At 34.7% G+C, this 23,837-nt stretch overlaps 1 protein-coding gene across 5 annotated transcripts in view; it reads left to right on the plus strand.

The window, feature by feature from the left end:
• Positions 1-23,837, plus strand: part of LOC105468205 (glutaminase) — a 92,480-nt gene that overhangs the window by 53,201 nt on the left and 15,442 nt on the right. For 3 of the 5 annotated variants that reach the window (XM_011718257.2, XM_071073103.1, XM_024788624.2), the window contains 2 exons: positions 708-800; positions 22,931-22,992. In XM_011718257.2, coding sequence (XP_011716559.1) covers positions 708-800; positions 22,931-22,992 — 155 coding nt within the window. Of the gene's footprint in view, positions 1-707; positions 801-1,826; positions 4,451-22,930; positions 22,993-23,837 lie in introns of those variants that run through there. The other 2 variants (XM_011718259.2, XM_011718258.3) reach the window with 2 other exon arrangements.

The following is a 23,837-nucleotide window of genomic DNA, read 5'->3' on the forward strand; positions in this document are numbered from 1 at the left end:
CTCAACAAAAGATATTAAACTTGGAGAAGTAATTTAAAACCTAGTATATTTTAAGAATTATTTTGGTTTATCTTTAATCTGCATTTTTAAATATCTTTATCCATTGACTACCTTTAAACATTTTTTTGAGGAAATAAGCACTGAAAATTAAAAAAAGATTAAACAGTTTTTAAAGTGTTACTGCTCTTGATAGTTCTGTATTTTGTTGTTACCTACTTCCTGCTAATGTTTGAGCTTCTAGTTTTAGTTACATTTATTACTTTCCAGAGTTCATATTGAGTGCCATACTCAATTAAACTTGTTTTATTTTCCAGTCTTTTATATTTTACAAAAACTAGAGTATGACATTGGATTGCATATAAAGTATAGTAGATTGTAACCAGAGTACTTACTTATATTTTAATGTTGCTTTACACTTATTTGATAGAAGAATTCTTTCATGGGGCTGGTTATAAACCCTATTTTGTAGAAGGTGAAAGATGATTTGATTGGCTGAGCCCTAGGATCATGTTAGTAAGCAGTGCCCTTAAAACTTGTATCCATATCTTACTCTGATTTTAGGTCTCTTATTGATGTATTATACTACTTTATTAGCATGTAGTGATGATTTCTAAGCTGGACGATATAAGCAGAGTTTGTTAAAATATGGATATACATAACCAATGAATAGCCAATTTCTTATACCTGCTCTGTATAACTGTTTACAGGATCTTGTTTCTCTGTGTAATTTCCATAACTATGATAATTTGAGACACTTTGCAAAAAAACTTGATCCTCGAAGAGAAGGTGGTGATCAAAGGGTAAGCAAAATTCTTATTTAGATAATTATATAAAATTTTTAAGAAGAGAAAAAGTGATATTTGCCTGTATAAATAAAATCTTTGTTAGTGGCCTCGGGTCTTTGCTATTCATAAATGAGTGTAAACAAATTGTTGACATTTTAATCCGGGATCACCAGTATTAGATATTTAAATATTGCTTAATAGATAGTTAATAGATATAGATATTTAAATATTACTGTTTTGTTACTTAAATTGAAACTGGTTAGCCTAGTGTCAGGGTTTTCCCCTTCCATTTTCCACTATTTGAAGCAAGATTTTTAGAATTGATTCTGTTAAAAAAAAAAAAAAAAAAAAAGACATTGAAACGTGCTACATGCTATAAAGCATTGTTTTAATATTTGTCAGTCCTAAATTGAAGTTTATTTTAACTTCTTGCATACTGTGTAGATGGATATGTAAATGAAAAGGATTATTGTATTAGTGAGAGACCATATGAAGCCTCAAAAGTTTTGTTAAGTCACTGTAGATGAAATATTTTTTTCCACTGTGTTTAATGCAGTATTCCTAATAATCTTACGGTCCTATTTGTGTTTTTATCAATGTATTTGGCTTCATACTCTTGTACACATATATTCCTTTTTTAGAAGTAGTATTAAGAGTCAGGACTTAACTTTTTTGGTCTATATTTTATATAGTTTTTCACTGCACCAAGGGGCTTGTGTTGAGAATTTTGATTCAGTTTCTTTGCGTACCATATTGAAAATGTTTGTAGTAAAATTACCTAATTAGACCTCAAGATAATATGAAGAACTTGTAAGTAGAAAATATTTTTAATACATACTAAGTACATTTTCTGTAGTGCTAAACTAAATTTTTGTTAGTTTTTATCAAATTAATTTCTGTTACTATGTAAGAATTATGCAAAACCAACAGAATAGAAACTTCCGTGGGAGTTGACCTGAGTAACATGAAACAAAATGTCAGAGGTGGTGGTTTAAAATGTTAACATTTTAATAATGTTCATTGAAAAATACCATTTTATAGCTTGGACCTTTCTTCACTCAAGTGCACTAATAAATTATGTATGTTGCTTGAACAACTAGCATTCCTTTGGACCATTGGACTATGAAAGTCTCCAACAAGAACTTGCTTTAAAAGAGACAGTATGGAAAAAAGTGTCACCTGAGTCAAATGAGGACATCTCTACAACTGTAGTATATAGAATGGAAAGTCTGGGAGAGAAAAGCTAAAGAAATGGGTTCTAGTTTCAGAATGTTTCTTCATTTAATCTTTCAAACACCTTTAGCTTTTTTTTTGCAAGTTATAAATATTTATTTGAGGTATTTTTTGTTCTCAATCTTGGGTGCTGGAGCCATAAAGCTTTTTTTTTTTCCTTTTAATCTTTGTATAAAGACAGTAGATTAAGAAGTGCATTTGTTGGTCTTTAAAAAATATTTACAAGTACATAAATTTGCTTTATTTTTAAAAATACAAAAAGGAAAAATTTAAATTTTTCTTGATGTAATTAAGATGTTAACTATTTGGTCAGATAATCCCATTTTACAACAGTAACAGAAAATTGTAATTCTTAGTTCTAAAATTCACAAATTAAACTCATAACTTTTGTTGCATTTTGTTTTTTCCTTTCCATTTTTAAAACTAAATTGATGTCTGTAGTGGCAATAGAAAGTACTTCTATGCTAAATACAAAACTAAAAAGGCAAAATAATGAACCCCAAATTATTGTATTTAAAATAGCAGTGGATAAAATTAGCTTGCATTTACATTTATGCCATTTTTAGTGATAGATTGGCTTTACATTTAAAAAAATTTATTTAAAATTTTATCAAATGTTTTAAAATATACCTTTTTTATTTTGCAACTCCTCTGTTCTGTCAGAATTGTTATATACAGGAGTGTCTTATGTTACTAAAACATTCCAGCCAAAGAATTTCAGATGTGAGATAATGACATTTCATTGATAAAAAGCTATAATGGTTAGTTACTCAGAAGGAGAAACAGTGAGTGTCTTCAAGTGAATTGTTCACCTAAACAATTTTATTTTCATATTATCCACATAACTTTTTCTATGTTATATTTAAATATGAATGGCAAATTTTGTTTTTTAGCTTTTAAAATTTTATTATCCTTATAATTTTATAAATGCTAATATTTCTTTTGTTATAAGTTATAGCATCTCATAAAGTTTGTTCTATTTGAACTCTTTTAGAGTACTTGAGAAATGAATTTAGTCTGCAGGTAGTAAGTATGCTACTAAAATATGTTAGATCTAAATCCTTTTGTTTGATAATAAAAATGCAATATTGAGAATCAAAACTTGTTTTTAAGAGAACTATAGATTCTACACAACCTGATTTCAAGTAATTATTCATAGTATTTAAAGTTGTCTTGGCAAAGTGATTGTAAAATCCTATAGGACCTATTCACACTTCTTCCTTCTTCCATATACCCCTCTGGTTTTCCCCGTAGTTCCCCTACAGTTTCAAGTTTGTTGAAACCTGTTTATTTTAGTGGGGGATTAGAAGAAAAACTTGGTGACTTCTTAGCATGATGGTGTGTGTGGTAATGCAAAGTCTGTAAAAGTAAACATAGTGTAACAAAAAAGATGTCACTGAGTATTTTAGATACTAGTGCAAATAAAGATAGAAAATCTTGATCATAATGTCTTGAGTTTGGGAACTGTGATATTAAGAAAAGAAATTCCCTACCAGAGGTGCTGGCCAAACGCCTTTTGGGTAACTTAAGTATTAAATTTATATATTTAAATAATTATATTTTAAGTTGTAGAGGATTTTGCCCAGGATTTTATGCTTACTTGAATGTTCTTTGAATGTTCAGATGCATATCCTAACTGGATGCTTCTCAAGGCCTCACTGCATATTTGTGTTAGTTGCACCGGGGCCATTTGTAGTTTGGGCAACCAAATGCCTTAATTGGAAAAAAGGCATTGTGGTTTCCCCTATGATCTAAATTGTTACATTTTACCATTTCATTTAGAAATTGGTTTCACTTTATAAAATGAAGATTTAGTTTTCATATTGCATACATAGCCGTATAGATTTCAAAATTAGCTTGTTAATTTGTGGCACTTACTATTTTGGTGTTGGTAATGCTTAAATGCATACTTAAAAATGAAGTACTGTTATCTAAGCTACTGTGTTTAGAAAATGTTAAGAAGGAGCATCCAGAAATTTTTATAGAAAAGTGTAAATGGAAGAAGAGATAAGATACTGTGAATAGGCTCTCAAACTTAAAAAAGAAAAAACTTTGCCAGTTTTAAGGACATATTTTGATTCTTTCAGTATTCTTAACACCTTTTTAAACAAAGTTCTTGAAAGTACCCAGTATTATTGGGTTTGTTTTATGCCATTATTGATTCTTGATATTCAAGCATTTACAATGTAGCATATTTGATTTTCTTTTTTCTTTCTTTTTATTTTTTGGCATCATTAACATTTCATTTGAAATGCATATTGTTCTTGAAGTACTTTGTTTTTAGCATAAATGTTGTGCATTTTATCTTAGTGTTTGGATGAAACATTTGTGTTGTTTAGCTTTCTTTCATTTGCTTTGTATATTTAATAATGTACCTTTATTTTCCAGTATGCCTACATTTTGTATTGTACAATAAATTTATTTTAAGCTGATTTTATTGTTTTTTTTTTTTGTTTTTGTTTTTGTTTTTTTTTTTAATCAAAGCAACTTCAACATTTTAGGTGCAAATACAGTTGGGATTTTAACTTAGAAAAAATTATTCTTTATGAAAATACTGTTAAAGTGTTTGCTATTCTGAAGCTGCCTCAAAGTAAACTAGAAGTACTCAAAAGGGCTTTATTTGATTTTTAAAAATGCAATATAGCATTAGTGGTTTTTTTGGGAGGAGGACTTTTCCTATTGGTTGTACTAGAAGTATTTGAATAAAAACTTTTCTCTCAATTTTTTTGGTTGTTTTTCCATTTGGTAACTTAAAAAAAATGCAACCCTATTTGTAGGTTATTTTTGCTTTCCAAGGAGGAATATTGTTGTTATTCACTATGTAACTCTCATTTTATCTGTTGTTGCCTAATAATAGGAAAAACATTGCTAAACCAAATGAAGAGTATCATTATATTGCTTTAGAATAAAACTGTTAATCTCAGTAGAATTTATATTAAACAGAATGACAATGATCTAGAAATTCACCTTAACTGGTTTCTGAGGGGATTACATTTTCAGAAGGAATTTTGTATGTTTGTACAGCATGATCCAAATTGTAGTAGAAATTATAGAGGCTCCATGTATTGTAGGTCAAATATAGTACTTTATATTTTTATGTTTATTTAAATCTGCCATTCATATTCTGGAGGTTTCCTGAATATATTATAGAAGTTTTAAAACCATTTGAAAGGGGAAATATTGTTGTTTACATGAATTTGTATTAATCTGTGGGATTTTTAAAGGAAGTTCTTTTAGAATTAGTTAATAAGGAATTCCAGTATAATAATATATTCAATATATGTAACAGTTTATGATTACTTGCTTTTAAAGACTTTTTTAAAAAATTCATTTGAAGCAAAGAGAGAGGAGACTTAAAATGCCTGGTGATCTTGATTTGACAGTGTATATTTAATAGGCATATATTTATGTGGAAAGAACTGCTGAAATACACACTGTTATGTCAGCCTATATCCTGATAATTTATATATAATGTATGGGTTGCATATGTTTGTGCATATGTATGTTTGTGCATACATATATATCATTTCCTTATCTATATACCTTAATCTACCCATTCATATTCTGAAAATGACGAGCAGTTCTTTTCACATTGTATATTATGTATAAATTATTCATTGATCTACTCCTGTTCCAAGCTTTGACACAAAAGAACCCCTAAAATTTTTGCTGCCCTAGAATTGGTAAAGTATAACATACTTTACCATTTGACTTCTTCAATTTGACTTTAAAGATTTGTGGTTTCTGTTACCACTCCCATTCACTACCAGTACTGCCAGGGTAAGAGAGTAGTAACAATATTGGGGGAACTCTGGAAAAGTGAAACCAAGAATATTAGATTTCATGTGGAATCTGACTTTAAAGCACTTTCCAAAATCTATTATAAGGAAGGATTGTATTTTTAAAATTGTTTTTGACTTAAAAGAAGTAGTGCACCTCTCATGTTGAGCAGTTTATGGAATAGTTTTATTTAGTTCACTGTGGTACAATTTTTAGTTTTAAGAATCTGTTTTACAATTCATTTGTAAAAATTTTGGTTTTTTCTCCTAGATGGCCTTGAAAATGCTAGAAAGCATTTTTTAAAGGTATATGATCGGTATACTTAATGTGTGATTTCTTCTCAATTCCTTCTCTACCATTTTGGATTAAATGTTATATTTGCATTGTGTAATAAAACCAAAACCAGATGTTGGAGATGTAGCATAAATGGAAATTTGTTACCATGCATCATGGCCTTATGCTCAGATTTTCACTTAGATTTATTGAGAATGGACTTTACCTTACTCTGTCTTTTCTCTGTCATGTAGTTCAAGGGTACAATTATACGTAAACATAAACTCAAGTATATCCAAGTTCAACTATTTTTCTTTTATTTCAAATTGTAACAAAGTTAAAAACCTTTGTTTCTTACATTGCTTAGAAATGGAAGGAATTTAATTGGGTTGGGGGAAGTTCTTTTATTTTATACCCCAACCTCCAGTCAGTAGTTTATTAATCTGAATACCATAAAATGCACATGACTTTGAGAAATTTAGAAAACTACTCTAAGAGGATCTGAGGCAATATTTATCCAACATGAAACAGCGGGCAAAACGTGATGTTTCTTAGAATTCTTAACTTTTTAAATAGTAATAGAAAAGGTACTTATTTTTAAAATAGTATGTTAAGTAGACTGATTGTAAATGCTTATTTAACAAAGTGATTCTGTTACTATGGTCTTAAAATGTTTTCTGTTTCTATTTTGTGAACATAGGAGAGGAAGAGAATTTAAGTTGACTTTGTTTACCGTTTCTATTTTATAGATTGTAGATCTACTTTAGTAATTTTTGTAAGTTGTAGCTAATAGAGATTTTTAAAATATGCCATGTATAGAAAACCTGTTTTCATAAAAAACTTTTATATTGGCTTCCTGAACCATTAACCCTTCACCAAAATGAATAGGATACTAATTAGCACTTGGATTGCATTGCTTTTTTGGCAGAATCTGTGGTTTTTAAAATTTCATTCAACAATAAATTACAGAATACTTATTGAAAACCAGTATGTATTGCTTTTAAAAAAAAGTATGATCTTGTCCTCAAAAGGCAAGTATTAGAAATGGGTGAGCTGGTGCCAACTGCTTCTGTCGGTTAATCTTGTAACATTCTTACTATACTTTTAACTCTAAATCTCATTTACTAATTATGGAATTTTTTTTTTTAAGAAAAATTGTATACCACATCTCAATGGCAAAGAACAATTTATTTTTAAGCCATATTTCAATATCTGAGGATATGATTTTTCTATATGTAGTATGATTAAAAATAATGGTATTTTTTCATTAGCTGTTTACCTTGCTGAAATGCTTTCAGTCCTTAAAACCACAGATAATTAAAATTATCTATTTGGAAGGCTTAGCTTTTGAAAGAAAAAATTCTTACCCAAAATAGTTTTTGAATTTCTGTTTTCATATTACATTTCTGGTGATTTTTGTTTATATAATGAAAATCTCCTCTGCCCAGCAATTATATTTGAAATCTTGAGCTATAATTAAGTTTATATTCTGTAAATAGCTGAAGGCTTTCTTTTATTTTTAAAACATAGTCCAACCTTTCTTGAATTTTGATTACTTTTATTTACCATAATCTTACATATTTTTTAGAATCACAGATTTGAATTTGAAAGTAATCTTGAATGTTATCTGGTACAAACTCCCACCCCACTCAGGTGCCCTTTTCCAGGGTTCCTAGCACTTTGCTTTTTCTATTAGCATATTTAGATTTTTTTCTCTTTTGAGGGGGTTGGTCTGTTGTGTGTTTTGTTAGGATGGAGTTTGTTTTGTGGTTTAGTTTTAATGAGAGAAGCATAATTGGCGGTAGTTAATGTGACTATAAGTTATTTGGCAGATGGTACCATCAGCATTTATTAAAACTAATCGTATTTTTCTAGTAAGCAGTCTTATGTCCCAGTTGTTAAAAATTAGTAAAGTTAAAAGTAAATGTTAAAGTTATATAGTAGTTCTAAAAATAAAACATTACCCTGCAACCTTTGAAAGAAAGAAAATGTAGCAGAAATGTAACTCTAAAAATAAATGTTACACCACTGGCTTTTTAAAATAAATTCCTTTGAGGTTAGATTAACCATATAAGTAAAAAGATTTTAAATAAATAAAAGACTATTCAAGTTCTAAACAAATGGTTTCTTAAGAAAAATTTTTTTCTTTGCATGTTAGCTCTTCCAAAACATGCAAAATATCTAGCTACTTCCCTTGTTTATTTTAGACATTTGGATCTGTGAGTGGCCCCCAAGGTTCCTAATTTGTCTGCTTATTTACTCTGTCTATAGTTCATATTGTCTTCAGTATCAATCTCCATTTCATAGTTCTGGAGTTCTAATATTTATGAAGGACTGTGTATATTGAGTTATTGAAATATGTTACTTTTTGAAAGGCTTTGTTGACTTAAAATGTTAAAACTTAAATATTATTGCTCTCCAAATATTATAGTATTGGTTTCTTAATTCTGAAAATGTAAACTGCCTGAGTAGCTCTTCTCCCCACAAGTTTCAATATAAACTCATTCGATATAAAGTCTGCTTGCTTTCATATTATGTATTCCAGAATAAAAATGATGAAATATTAGTATCAGTTATGCAAATATACTCACATTTGAACCATTTTATTGTAAAATTCAAATTTCAGTTATGATAATCAGTTTCTTGCTGAACTTTTTTTAGATCTAGATTAGAATTATAACTTTTCATTATTTTATATGTGCCTTTCACAAATCATCACAAAGGGGCAATTTACAAAGATTATTTTGAGAGGACAGCTTAAAACTTAATCCTTAAGGCTTGACTTACTTCTGTTAAATGAGATTATTGATATCTAAAACCATGGTATAAATTGTTAATTGAATTCCACCCAAGTTCTATTGTTTTGTTCTTTCTCACAGTCATTCCAAATTAAAGATTTTAGTTGAAAAACTCAGAATATATTATTTAAATTTCAAGTATTCCATTTTTTATTCTTTCATATCATAATTTGGGCCAAAATGAGGTAATTTAAAAAATTATGTCAAAGTTACTCAGGAAATGGGTTTTTAATTCCACATCTTTATATGTGTTCACTTTCAAATCTTTTGATGCTGACATTTGCCATTGTAGTTTAATTTTCTTTAAAAAGTTAGAAAGCCACACATGAAATGTAAAAGTCCAAACTTCTCTTCTTCAGTATAATATAGCTTATTCTTTATTTATTATTTTACTTAGATCCTTGAGTATATGCATCATTGATCCAGGTCTATGCACAAGATTTATAATGTAAATAAAGAATGAACTAAATAATACTGTTTGAGATGAATATTTGAATTGAGATGAATAAATGTTACATCTTCTGCACAATGAAACTTCATTGACATCTGGTGAAATTACAGGACAAATGATTTTGTTAACATTCCATGGTGACTAATACTATTAATCCTCTTTAATCATACCAATAAAATATTTCTGCCTTAATGTCTCTTTTTACTGGACTGTGAAGAAACAATTCTGCTGTTAAAGGGTAACCAAAAAAATAACTTCCAACTATCTGAACGCCCTTATTCTGGCAAGTTAGCGGTTTTATTGTAAACGTACCCACTTGAAATTGCTCTACTTCTCTTCTAGAATTGCTTTTGTAATAAGTGTAAATTTGTAGTCAGATAACCCATTGCTTTTATGAAGTTGCTTTCCCACTTGTGTGACTGTAAGAAAGTGGCTGAAGTCCAGGATTCTTCTGGCTTCCTGGTTTTCATTTCAATATTTTCAATCACTGTTTTACAAAGCAAACTTCTGGTTTTTTTTTTTTTTTTTTATGCCTTCTATATAGCAGGAATTTTGTTCTCCTCTTGTGTTGTTTTCTTCATTTCTGGTACCCAACCAATATCCAAGATTAGATCCCTCTATATAAATGAAAATGTATAACCTTTAAAATTATTTTCTTTAGGTCTTTTTTTCTACCAAGTAAGAGCTAAAAGGATTACCATCCCCCTCAGCATTTCACTAATTTTTGTTCAAACAGCACACAAACAGAATTAGTTCAAGATATTTAGCTAATTAAATTTGATTGAGCAGTTCAGATCTATATAAATCAACCTTAGCATTATTCCTGTGCTTTATTATTCACTGATAGATTCTTAGTCAACGAATGTTTATTTCTTGCCTAATATGTGCTAGAAACTGTGAGGTGTTTAGGATTTGCAGTGAGTGGTTAATGAGACAAGTATGATCCAACTTGTGTTTACAATTAAACGGGGATACAGATACTGAATAAATACTGAAAATAACTGAAATGGTAATATGATTTGTTAATACTGATGCATGTAGATCTAATTCATTTTAAATGTTACAAAATAAGTGAGGTGCAAAATGTTATATGCCATATGATGCTATTTTTGTACATCTATAGCAGACTTTATGAGACACAAATATACAATGTAGTTACTAATAAAACTATAAGAACATGAACACCAATCTTTAGATAAAACGTACTGCTGGGAGGGAAGGGAATGGATGCAGAGAGCATGGTTAACTGTATCTTTAATGTTTCATTTCTTTAAAAAATATTTCACTAAATATAATGATAATAAATGATAGAAAAGTAAAAAAATGCTAGGAGAGGGTACAATAAAAAGACCTTGTTTTGTCCGGGTGGTTAAATATGGTTGGTTTTCACTGGAAGGTAATACAGTGTGTAAGTTTTGAAGGAGAGGAAATATGGAATAGCGTTAATAGGCTAGTCTGACTTGAAGGCCCCAGAACAGGAAGGAGTTTAGCACATTTGAGAAGGGAAAAGAAGGCAAATGCACTGAAAGAAGAGTGAGGTGAGGTGGATGGAGATTGGCCGTGGATGACTCTTAGAGACGGGACCATATTATGTAGAGTGGGCCTTCTCATATTTCGATGTACATCAGAATTGTTAGAGTGTCTTAATTTTCAAATACAGCTAGCTTCCTGGGGCCCAGTCCTACAGTTTGATTCAAAAATCTAAATGTTTAATGTGCACCCCAGGTGCTTCTGCTGTAGGTTGTCCTCAGGACACAGTTTGGGAGACATTTGTAAAAGGTCTTATATACCATATTAAGATTTTTGGACTTTATTCAGAGTTCATTGTGAAACTTTGAAGGCTTTTAAAAAGGGGAGAGAATGATTTGGTTTGTAAATACTGCTCTGTGGAGAATGGATTAAAGAGAGAAAGTTGAGGTTTTGGACTCGAGATGTATTGGTGGCTTGGGCTAGAGGTGAGAGAAGTAGGTAAATAAGAGATGTGTTTAAGAAATAGGATTGGCAGCACTTGGTGATGGTTTTTGGTGGGTGAAAAAGAGTGAGATAGCAAGTTGACTACCAGGTTTTTAGTATGAGCAACAGGGCCAAAGCTGCTGCATTAACTAAGATGGAGAATACTGGAAAAGCAAACCTTGGGAGTATGGGAAGAAATTAGTTTAATTTTGGCTGTTGTAACAAGGATCTGTTTGATTGTGGATATCAGGTTGATTGACAGTGCTTTAAACATCTGGGGGTTATTTTTCTAATATAACAAAAAGTCTCAGGGACTATCAGGGGAACCAACCAGGACTAGTGCCATCAGTAAGGTAAACTTCTGTTACACAAGCCTTAGTGTGTTGATCTTAGAAATCATGCCTATCAATTTAGAGTTGCAAGGTGGCTGTTTCATCTTTAGCCTCACCTGTATGGCCAAAGGGGGAGAAAAAAAAGAGAAAAGAGCGATACCTAAATCTAAAGGAAGAAGCTTTACTGGAAACTCACCTAACGCTCATTGACCAGACTAACTGCAAGGGAATCTGGGAAAGTGTTTTTAATTGGACACAATACTACCTTTAACAAATAGAGATTCTATTAGTATGGAAGGGATGGGTAGTGGATAACGGATAGACAACTATCAGTGTGTAGAAGCTAGCTGATGTTTGAGATATTTGTGAGATATCTAAGTAGTGATGTTGAGTAAGCAGTCAGATTTAGGCCTAAAACTTAGGAGAGTAGTGTAGTTGGAGCTATAATTTTGTGAGTGGTCAGTATGAAGAGTAGTATTTGAAGCTGGGGTGGTGTGTGAGATTGCTTAAGGCGATAGTATAGAGTGATAAGAAAAGTGTATCAAAGACAGAACCCTAAGAAACCCTCATTTTAAAAGTAAGAGAGTAGGAGAGGCTTCCACTAGGGAGAGGTGGCCAGAGAAGAGAAAATCCAGCATAGTGTAATATCAGGAGTCAAGGAAAGAGTATTTTAAGGAGTTTGGAGCATTGAACTGTATGAAAGCATAGATAATTTAGTAAGATGAGGGCTTTATATTTACATGTCCTTTCTAAATTTTTTTTAGATAGAATAATTGCTTTATTTTGTAGTGTCTTAAAAATACCCCTTTCTCCAGCAGTTTTCTGTATTATATGTTGGAGGAGCTTGCTATGTAATTTGAATAATAAAATGGCTATGAAAGTGCTTTGAAAAGTTACAGCATTAGAGAAACATACTGTTATTACACCTTTTCTGTGTGTATGCTCCATAAAGCACACATGTTGAATGTTTCCCAATAGAAATGTGAAATAAACATTGAAGAATATAGGGAGTTAAGTAAGGCTCTCTGGAGACCAGTGAAAATGAGGGATTTCTTTTCTAACGTTAGAGCAATTAATAAAGATTGTGTTAGTGTTGTAGGTTGGAATAACTAGAAAACTTAAATCCATGTACCCGGCTTTGTTATAGTAGGATTTGAGGCATGCTAAGGAATAGGACCTTAAACTCTGAATTGAAACCATAATTCTTCCTGTATGAATGCTAAAACTGCTTTGTTTCACACTAGGAAGACAACCCCATCTGTTTTCAGGGATCTTGTTTGCATTTATCTATTTTTAATTTACAGAAGATGGTGTCTTTGTAAGAATATTTTGATTCCAATGGCCCAGATTTTTTTTTTTTTTTTTTTTTTTTTTGAGACGGAGTCTGGCTCTGTCGCCCAGGCTGGAGTGCAATGGCCGGATCTCAGCTCACTGCAAGCTCCGCCTCCCGGGTTTAAGCCATTCTCCTGCCTCAGCCTCCCGAGTAGCTGGGACTACAGGCGCCCACCACCTCGCCCGGCTAGTTTTTTGTATTTTTTAGTAGAGGGGGGTTTCACCGTGTTAGCCAGGATGGTCTCGATCTCCTGACCTCGTGATCCACCCATCTCAGCCTCCCAAAGTGCTGGGATTACAGGCTTGAGCCACCGCACCCGGCCTTTTTTTTTTTAATATGTGTATGTGGTGATGAATTTCTTCTCTTCCTGTCTCGTCTTCACTTTTAAGTTCTTTGACTTTTTTGGGTTTTATGTACTTGTTTTTTAAATGTCACACTTTATCATTCCAGAAATGTGGCACCTTGTCCTCTATCCTAACATACTAATGTAATATTCACTAATGTTCATGAACTTTTACAAATACTTGTTTGTATAATAGTGGGAGAAGACCAGAAAGATAGTGAATGAGAAACTTTGATAGTCATCTGTGCAATATAAATATGCTTAAGGTCTGCAGTTTTGTTCTTTAGAGGAGTAGCTGTCTTTGTCCTTGCTCATTGCTATTTTTCTTCTACTTTCTTGCTTATTGATTAGGAGTGCTGTTTTCAGACCACACAAAGATATATTGTTAGCTACTTTTATAATTGGATATATAAAGAGGGATGCTTATGACCTCATCGATATCTTTTTAGACCATTTGTTGGTGTTTACTGGAATAATATGCCACTGAGAAAAGAAGTTACTTATTTGCTGCCAGTGGCGTAGCAGTTGTATTTGCTTTTATTCACATTCGCCCAACTCACATTTCATTTTTAAAGATTTAAATGCAAAGAATAAAGGTAGTATCTTAATGTTTTTCTATTTGTCGTTTGTGATATTGATATATCAAATTGAATTACTTTTGTTCTTTCATTTTTAAAAAACACCTTTGGGTAGCACCTCAGTATAAAATGAATATCTCTGATTTTCTGTAAGTTGTTTCTTTGTTGCTATTTTCTGATTTCCTGTCACAACATATTTCTGTCTTGGTATTGTGTTATGGAAGAAATCCCGATTGTTAGGAAATCACTTGGCCCAGTAGATAGTTAGTAGTTGCAAGCACTGGCCCTGGCATCTTCCAGACTGGGTTTGAGCCCTTGTTCTCCCACTCAGCAGCTCTGATACCTTGCTTAAGTTATTTAAATGTTTCCTATCCCTTAATAACAAATAATATTTGGAGCACTTAGCTGAGTCAAGAGAGAGTAGGTGCTTCATATTAACTATTTCGTTGTAAGTAATATATAATCTTTAATTTTTTGTCTTCATAGGTTGTCAGATTTTTTGACATGATTATGACTTTTTCGTTTACAAATGAGTGAAATTATTTCAGATTAAACTAGTCATTGAAAATTTTTGAGGCTAGGCATTGTGGCTCACACATGTAATCCCAGCATTTTGGGAGGCTGTCAGGAGGATTGCTTGAGCCCAGTAGTTTGAGACCAGCCTGGGCAACATAGTGAGACCCCACCTCTACTAAAAAACGAAGAAATCAGCTGGGTTTGGTGGCACATGCTTGTGGTCGCAGCTATTTGGGAGGCTGAGTTGGGAGGATCACTTGAGCTTGGGAGGTCAAGGCTGCAGTGAGCCATATTGCACCATGGCACTCCAGTTTAGGCAACAGAGCGAGAACTGTCTCAAAAAAAAAAAATTGAAAATTTTATGTTTTTAAGGGAGTTTATTAGCAAATTTGAGAACAGAATGCAGTTCTTGGAGCTACCATTTTGAGGTTGTATTTTTAAAGTGAAATTTCTGTAAAACACCTTCTTCCCTTTATAGTAAAATTTACTATTTGATTTATTCCTCTCTATTGAAATTACTATATGAGAATCTCCTGCATTTGTGTAAGTTTGGAAATATGGGCATGAATTTATTGAATTGCTATTCCTATAAAGGATTTTTTCCCCAACCCTCTGAATCATATCAGTTTGGATTAGTTTTGTCTATATATAGTATATTAATAACTGTGTCTCAGTAAATCTTTGGAAAGCTTAGGAATATGTGGCCTCATACTCAGACTAATTATAAAAGTACTATAATTTTTTTTACACATCCTTACAAATATTAAGTAAGCTCAGTAGTAAAGGAAAGAGGAAATATCTTTGATATACACATTACACAGGTTTATTTTTACCCTTGGGCAAGGTGATTAGTTTACATATAATGGCAACTTAAAATTTTTCTTTAGCCACCGTATAATAGGTAGTATGTTTCAATTTGACCTTAAGAAAATATAAAAGTGGGCTGAAAGCTTATTTTCATTTAAAGACTATAATCAGCCAAGTTGGAGTGAAGCCTTTAAAACAAAATTGGATCTGGAGTCATGATGGTTTATTTAACAGATGAAGCAAAGTATCTGTTCCATGACAAGAGATACTGTGGTGAGCTGGAAATGAGAGCAGCTTATGTCCAACTAGAGGCGGTAGAAACAGAAGGGTGTTTTTTCAGTTACCTGCTTTTTTTTTCTCATTAAAGCAGTTCCAAACAGGCTGAATTCATGTTTATATGAAGACAAACTCAAGATGAAAAAGGAAATTTTGGTTGGTAATAGAGTTAGAAATTAAATAATTGAAGTAAAGTGTAAAACCAGTGAATCAATTTTTCCTGCGTCTCCCCGTCCCTCCATCTTCTCCCTTTCTTCCTTTTCTCCCCTCTCGCTTTGGTCCCATCCAGGCTTCCTTCCAGTATTTAGTAAAGAACTTTTATGGATTAGAGCTGAATTGATGTTTAATCCGTTGGTTTCCTTCTGTGCTTTGGATAACAATCTGAGATCTGTTAAGGACTCACATCGTCATGGTCTAGTTGTACAGAATTGGGAATCCAGATACCTGAGTTCTACTGAAGCTCCATCACTAATTCTATGTGACCCTGAGCCAGGGCCCTTAATCTCAGTGTTAGTAATAAATATATCTGTCAACATATTTTACAACCAGCCTGTCAGGGATTTTTAAAAACAAGTATAACTGTTTATAATGTTGAATGTTTTAGGGTCATCCACTATATAAATACAGAGTAATGTGAGTATATAATTCTAATAATTGCTACTTAATCATAAGTACAGAATTATTAGGGCATTTGCAGAAGTCACACAACTCAACCTTTAAACAAGCTCAAACTGCATAGGATAATGATAGGATTAAAGACTTAGGAATGCCATGTTTTAGAAGTGTAAAACTGATACACTCCCCACCTGCTTCTAGCTGTTTTGGAAAAAAGTGAAATTTGCTATGCCAAACATGCCAGTGTTAAGTGAACTCATGTGAACTGTAACATTTTTTTGTCCCACTGTTGTCATGACTTTGTACAAATAAACTAAGATAAGATTGTCTGGCTCGGGCAGGTTCTGACAAAGAGACTTGATAAGAAAAATGCAACAGTGCTGGAAAATCTACAAGATGAAAGGGAAACTATTAACATTTAATTTATAAATTTTAATGGGTATCTCCCCAAGTGCAGTGTCTCTTTGCCATGGGGAGGCATACATTAAACATAGAGCCCTTAATTTAATAGCTATTATTGCAGCTGTGTATAGTCTGTTTCTTTGTATGAAGGGATTATATATCAAAACACAGCTTCCATGCCTCTGGCATTTACTGTTAACCCATTATTTTCTGGATCTTGGCCTCCTTGACAGGTATTTTAAAATCAACTCAAGTATCCAGTGGGGATATAGGGGAATGAGCTTCGATCAATGGTTAGCACACCTACATGCTTTGCAAGAATTGGTGTGGAGGTGGATGAGTGATCCTCTAGAGTGCCCCTCTCCTTCAGTTTGTTTGCCATGATAGGCATTCCAGAGGGTGTGTCAGCTTAGTTGGAAATACTCGTGGCACTCTTTAACAGACCAGGAAGCAGACTATCCCTACACGACATACTCCGTCTCTTGTCTCAGAAGTGTTAGACTTCCATTTTCTTTCGTGGCATTCTGCCCACAGCTCATTTCATAATTTATGTAAACTTAAAAGTATAGGGGGCTGTTGATGCTAGAAAGAAGAGGCATTTGTGGTGTTGCTTTTAAATAGTGCCTGTGCATGGGCTGCCTCCTAGTGCTTTTTTGTTTTGGAGAGAATTACACTCACTTTGTGTTCAAGCACTTATCTTCTGGTTTGGACTAAATTCAGCTCCACAGCTAGCCTTTTGTTTTCATGGGAAGAATACCAAACTTCCATGTTAGTCTTTAATAATTTTTGTTAAGGCAAGCTAATGTTTTTTCCCTCTGGTTACTTACAAAGCCTTTGTATATTAAAGTTTCCTAATTTTTTTTTCTCATGCTTGTGAATAACAATATACTCTGAATAAACCAAGTAAATTCTAAAATGTTCTATTTTGGGCTTTATTAATAAGAAATGGACTTTTAGGCCGGGCGCGGTGGCTCAAGCCTGTAATCCCAGCACTTTGGGAGGCCGAGATCGGTGGATCACGACGTCAGGAGATCGAGACCATCCTGGCTAACACGGTGAAACCCCGTCTCTACTAAAAAATACAAAAAACTAGCCGGGCGAGGTGGCGGGCACCTATAGTCCCAGCTACTCGGGAGGCTGAGGCAGGAGAATGGCGTGAACCCGGGAGGCGGAGCTTGCAGTGAGCTGAGATCCGGCCACTGCACTGCAGCCTGGGTGACAGAGCGAGACTCCGTCTCAAAAAAAAAAAAAAAAAAGAAATGGACTTTTAGAACATTTGAAATATTGAATAAGTGACTAAGTGCTACACGCATACTATAATAAAATCTCTTCAAACTAGCATGGTCTAAATTCAGAAATTTAAAAGGGAATGTGTAGTTCTTATATCCAGTCACGGGAACAGATGAAGCTTTATTGCTTAGAAGTACCAACATAGTTTTGAAAATAAGAACTATGGGTAATTACTATATTAATAGTATATAGGGGAATCTGGATTTTTCTTAGTGGTAGGGGAAGTAAGACACACAAATGCTCCATGTGGTCATGTGTTACAGTGCCATAATAGTGAGGCAAAGGTAGACAGAGATTACTTTTGATTTAAGAGATTGGAGCAGAGTTCATAGGAATGGGTAAGAATAACATATCCGTGAGAAATGGGTGGGGAAAATGATTTCAGGAGAATAGTATGCACTGTGGGAGGAAGCAGGAGGTAGACCCGGGGTTGTGGTGGGAGTGGAGGTATCTAATTGACTGTCCCTGGCACATGCTGTCACAGGGCACTGTGTGGGCAGCTGGCAATAAGCTACATAGGTAATGCTGGGCTAGGATGGCCTGGGGAAAACTGGCAGCAAGGAAGGGACTTTCAGGCTAGTCTTTGAGGGAAGGGGGGAAGGATTTGATTAGGAATCTGGGTGTTCTTAAAGAGCATAGACACCAAGACAAAAACAAGGGCAGTAAGACAGACCAATTTGGCTCTATTGAGGTTGAGAAGAAAAATTAAGTTAGCTGGACTGAAGAACCTTGAATACAAGGCTAAAGAACTTAAACGTTATCAGGAATGATTTTGGGTTTCTTGATAACTCCCCTGCTTTAGAAACCTTTAGTGATTAGAGCAATGTTTTGAGAATATGATTAGAAGTATGTGGAGAGGTTTTGGAGGGTGGAAGAAAGACCAGAAGCAGAGGCACCAGTTACGATTGAATAAATCTTGTAATGATATTCAAAGATGTAAAAGTTAAGGGAGACGGGCTGGGCGCAGGGGCTCACACCTATAATCCCAACACTTTGAGAGTCTGAGGCAGGCGGATCGTTTGAGGTTGGGAGTTTGGGACCAGCCTGGCCAACCTGAAACACCGTCTCTACCAAAAACTACAAAAATTAGATTAGTGGTGGCACATGCCTGTAATCCCAGCTACTCCAGAGGCCGAGGTGGGAGAATCACTCGAACTGAGGAGGCGAAGGTTGCATGAGCCGAGATCCTGCCACTGCACTCCAGCCTGGGTGACAGAGTGAGACCTTGTCTTAAAAAAAAAAAAAAAAAAAAAAAAAAAAAAAAAAAAAAAAAAAAACAGGGTTGGGGGCTGATAGAGGAATTAATTTTACAATTTAATACCCAAAATTGAGTATTTGATGCTTTGAGGGAGAATACTCACTTAGTCAATAGATATTTAATGAGCACCTATTATATGTGGTAGACACTGAGTTTACCAGACATGGTAACTCAGTGGGGAACAGAAAGACAAGTGGTCTCTGCCCACCACATGGAGCCTACATTTAATGAGAGAGACAGAAAACAAGTATATATAAATATATATATACTTTATATATAGTTACATATAATTTTATATAACATAAATATAGTTAAAAACTGTATAGTTTACAACATATATATATATGAAGGGGAAAAGCAAGGTAAGGGATAAGGCAGTGATGAAAAGAAGGGAGTATTTTAGTCTTGAGAGAACTTTGGGTAGAGTGGAGACCTACCCAAAGGGAGGGAGAGAGGGGGCCTCCTGACTGCCTGGGGAAAGAGCATCTTTAGCAGCCAGTTGTAGGCCTTGAGTGCCTGAGACCAGCAAGACATTCTGGCTGGAGTAGAGCTGGAAAGGGAAGACTGGTAGGAGTGATAACGTGCAATGTAACCAGGAATAGAGCCTTCAGGGTCCTGAAAGCCATGGTAAAGAGTTTAATTTTACTTCAGATATGATGGAAAGGCACAGGAGTTCCTTGATATTTTTAAAAGATCCCTCTGGCAGCAGAGGTGATAAGGTGGTGACTCAGATGAGGCCTAAGGCAACAATGCTAGAGGTGGTGAGAAGTGATAGGATTCTAAACATATTTTGCAGGTAAAGCGAAGAGGATTTATTGTTGAGCTAGATGTGGACTGTGAGAGAAATAGAATCAAGGAATATCCCCCCACAGTCTGTATGGTGAATTTGTCTGAATTAGAAAAAGCTAATTCTGTCTCTGGCCGGAAGCAGAAGCACCACTTCTCAGTACCACTGGGTAAAGAAGCTCCCTTCCTCCCAGCACATGTACCTGGGTGCTAGGACACCTTGGTGGGAAGAGTGTGGGCTGGTAACCCGTGTTGGCCCTGTGGCCAGGCATCCTTGTGAAGGACTCAACCTGTGTAAGTGAATGCAGCAGCACTGGATGACTCCCGAGTTTGTGGCCTGAGCAAGTGGATGAATTGTAGTGTTATCCCCAAACTGAGGGGACTAGAAGAGGAGCTGACTGTGAGTGGCAGAAGACACAGCAAAGCAAATTCCATTTTGGGTATAAGTCTGAGATGCCAATTAAAAGTCCTGGAAGCAATGTCAAGTAGGCGGACAGTTGTGAACTGGAGCCAGGGTAGGAAGCCAGCAGGGCTGTTGCTGTTTTTGAGTTTGAAATGACTATCAAGTGGAGCTGCAGGACTAGAGCTTAGGAGCAAAGATTTAGATTAAAGATGGGGAAGTCAGTCTGCCCAGAGGAATAGATGAATCATTTGAAGGACATTATATTGAAAAACAAGAAGATTGGACTGCCTTGGGAATATTATTTGGCAGTGGAAAGTGGGTAATGAATCTGCAAAGCAGCAAACAGGAGGAAGATCAGGGTGATGGAGCAGCATGGAAGGCAAGTCGTGAGAGGGTGGAGGGTGCTGGGGAGAGCTGAAGGAATCGGGGCTTAGGAAGCTGCTGGAGCTTTGGAGAGCACTATTTAGAGGTAACAATGAGTGTGAAGGTAATTTTCAGGGAATTAAAAATATACTTTCAGGAAATACGTGCTGAGGGAGAACAACAGGGTCAAGTGTTGATTTTTAAAAATAGGATGAAATTGTGTCTGTTTTAAGGTAAACTGAGGGAACTAATGAAGGAGGAAAAGTTAAAGATGCTAGAAACAAAGGGGATCAGTGAGGGAACAAGAGCAGGGCATCTGGAGGATAAGTGTTTGAAGGAATGGATAAAAATTGAGTCTCAGAAATGAAGCTTTTTACTTTGAGCGATGAAAACAGTTTTTTATCTTTTCAGCAAAGTTGTAGTTAGGATCTTCTGTCTGTTTTTAGGGGTCTCTGCTGGTATTAAAGGCCTGAAGAAAGTATGGCAGGAACCAACAAGAAAAAAAAAAATTGTCAAGCAGTAATGAGAGACCTGGTGGAAATATGGAGAATAGTCCATAATAGCCAGTCAGTAATCTGTGGCCAAAGAGCAAAAAGGGAATTGAGAATTCAGAGTTGACCCCACTAAAAAAGAAAGACATTAAGGGCATCTGAAACAGTGGTTTATAACCCAGAAGAGTGCATATCAAAGTCACCTGGAGACTTTAAACAAAATTATGGGCTGAGCATGGTGGCTCATGCCTGTAATCCCAACAATTTGGGAGGGCAAGGCAGAAGGACTGCTTAAGACCAGGAGTTCAAGACCAGCCTGGCCAACATAGTGAGACCCCATCTCTATAAAAAACAAACTCTATGCATTTACCTCCTTTCCCTAAAATGTATCAGATTGAGGTGTAGGAGTAGGACAACAAGAAATGGGAGAGATGTTTATGTATGCTTTTAGAACATTCTGGGTGATACTCTTTAGTTCTTTGTTCCACCCCCATTCCCCATTGAGAAAACTGTTCTGGACTCTGGGCAGGAGTGGAAAAGGATGGCTGGGAGGGAAGCTAAAGGACTAAAGGTAAAGTTTTTTGAAGTGATATCAACACAAATAGTAATAGTAGTATTTTGGAGGTGTGCTCAGCTAGTTAGGTTCCTGTACGGTAGACCTTTACAGAGCCTTTCATATGCCCATGAATCTCCAAGAGGGGGATTTAATATTTTAAGATCATATCCAGCCACAGGATCCTTATTTTCATGGACCATCTTATGGACTAGTTTCTGCAAATTACACTTTGAAAATGCTGAATTAGAGAACTGCAGCAATGGTCAGTTCCAGTTAATTTGGAAAGTTCATGGATTTTGGAAGGGGGAAGCCATACTGAAAAGGGAGAATGTCCGGGTTAAGATCTTGAAGCACAGTTCAGGGCTGTGGCTTTGTTGGTGGAGAGCTGGGTAACTTTCCATTCCTCCAGTTAAACTTGTTTTCTACCACTGAGTGCAGCATCTGTTGAGTCATCAATATGAATGTTGAAGTTGCAAAGTGTAAGACAAAATGGGGGAATTTATGAAGTATTTACAAATATTCTGTGATCAATAATTTCTCATAGATAGGGATTGATAAAGTCTTTATGAAAGCAGACCAAAATCCAATGGCTTTTCAGATAACTAGACTTTTCCTCTTAACTATAAGAAAAGGAAAGTGGGTAACTGTCAAAAGTAGATACACTTTGAAATCTTGGAGCACTTAATAGAGGTGACTTAATATTTTGGAGCTGAGAAACCTTTTAAACACAGCAGTGTTGTAAGTTCTGAGAATGACCCAATTTGTACCACCTGGGCATTGAACTGAAGGCTGTCTTTCCAGTGAAGTAAAGTTTAAGATGACAGTTAACACTGAATGTTCTCTCTCAAGATTTGCAAAGAAGCCAGTGATTGGTGAGGATAGTGATTGTTGGCAGGGATTAGACATTTATATAGCATGATTTAATTTTTAATAATGTGAATGGTATCAGCATACAAACTTCCTCACAATATTGAGACATACAAAGTGGGAAGGCTTCTAAACAATTTTCAGTTGCTCCAACTATATGAGTTTCACAACATTCCATTCTTTTGTGCCAAGTGATATTATTCCATTCCTTCCCTCATGTATCTTATCTTTATTATTGAATTTTCCCTCACAATCCACTGTTAAAAGAAGAAAATATCACACATGTGGGTTCTTTTGGCTATGAAGGTGTCCTTGAGATAACTTCTTGCACATGACTCAGGTGAAGTGTTCAAAGCGCATGGAAATCACTTACCAGTGACAGGTGGACGTTGTATGTGTTTGTTTTCCCCTATGGATGCCTAAACTTTCTTTTCTTCACAGGTAAAGTCAGTGATAAATCTTTTGTTTGCTGCATATACTGGAGATGTGTCTGCACTTCGAAGGTATGTTTATAGGATGGATTAGCATGCACTTTACAGATATTTATGAAGTTGCTTCTGGGCGAGCAGCCATTTTAAGGTTAAAGTCTCACTTCTCTTTCCCTTCGATAAAAATGACCCCAACAAAATTTTTATCAAATAGGCACTTCAAGTGCCTATGGCCTGCTTTCCAATCTTGTCCTTTTCTGCCTCCTATAAAAAAGACGATATCTCTGTTTCCCCAAGTAGTAACTGTTCAGCTAATCTGGCTAATTAGTATCAGTGGAATTGGACAGTGCCTTCTCACTCCCTGTCTACCTTCCATTCCCAGTCTTTGGGGTGTGTGTATGGGTGGGAAGCAGCTAGGGGGTTTGGTGTCTGGCAGATCATCAGGACTAGTAAGGCCATATACTGCTGTATACCTAAGGTCTTTTGTATAGAGTTGTAACTTGTTTTCTTTTTCCTTTTGTTTTCTCCCATTAATACCTCAAACAACTGATTTTCAAAGTGGAGAAATGTCTATGCTTCCCCCCTTGTCTTAAAGTCTGACAAGTACTAGAAGACTGTGAAATGTTTAAGAATGGGAGTCCTAGTAAAAACATATTTTTACTAGGACTTTATTATAGGGATTAGTTTCTTGCCCTTCTGAGACATAAACCTTGGTACAGTTGTGCCATAATTCTTGAGTTTTGAACAGTAATGTAATAAAGTTTAATTCTGTGAGAGATGTTTAACATTTAATCTTACCTAAAAAAAGCAATGCTGAGGAAGAGAGGTGAAGTGGCATTTACCCAAAACACCTGTGTACTGGTCAATAAGTTTGGTAGTTCTCATTAATGAGCCTGATGAAGGATGGCAGCTGTCTGACA

This window comes from Macaca nemestrina, chromosome 11 (assembly GCF_043159975.1).
Source record: "Macaca nemestrina isolate mMacNem1 chromosome 11, mMacNem.hap1, whole genome shotgun sequence".
Lineage (NCBI taxonomy): Eukaryota > Metazoa > Chordata > Mammalia > Primates > Cercopithecidae > Macaca > Macaca nemestrina.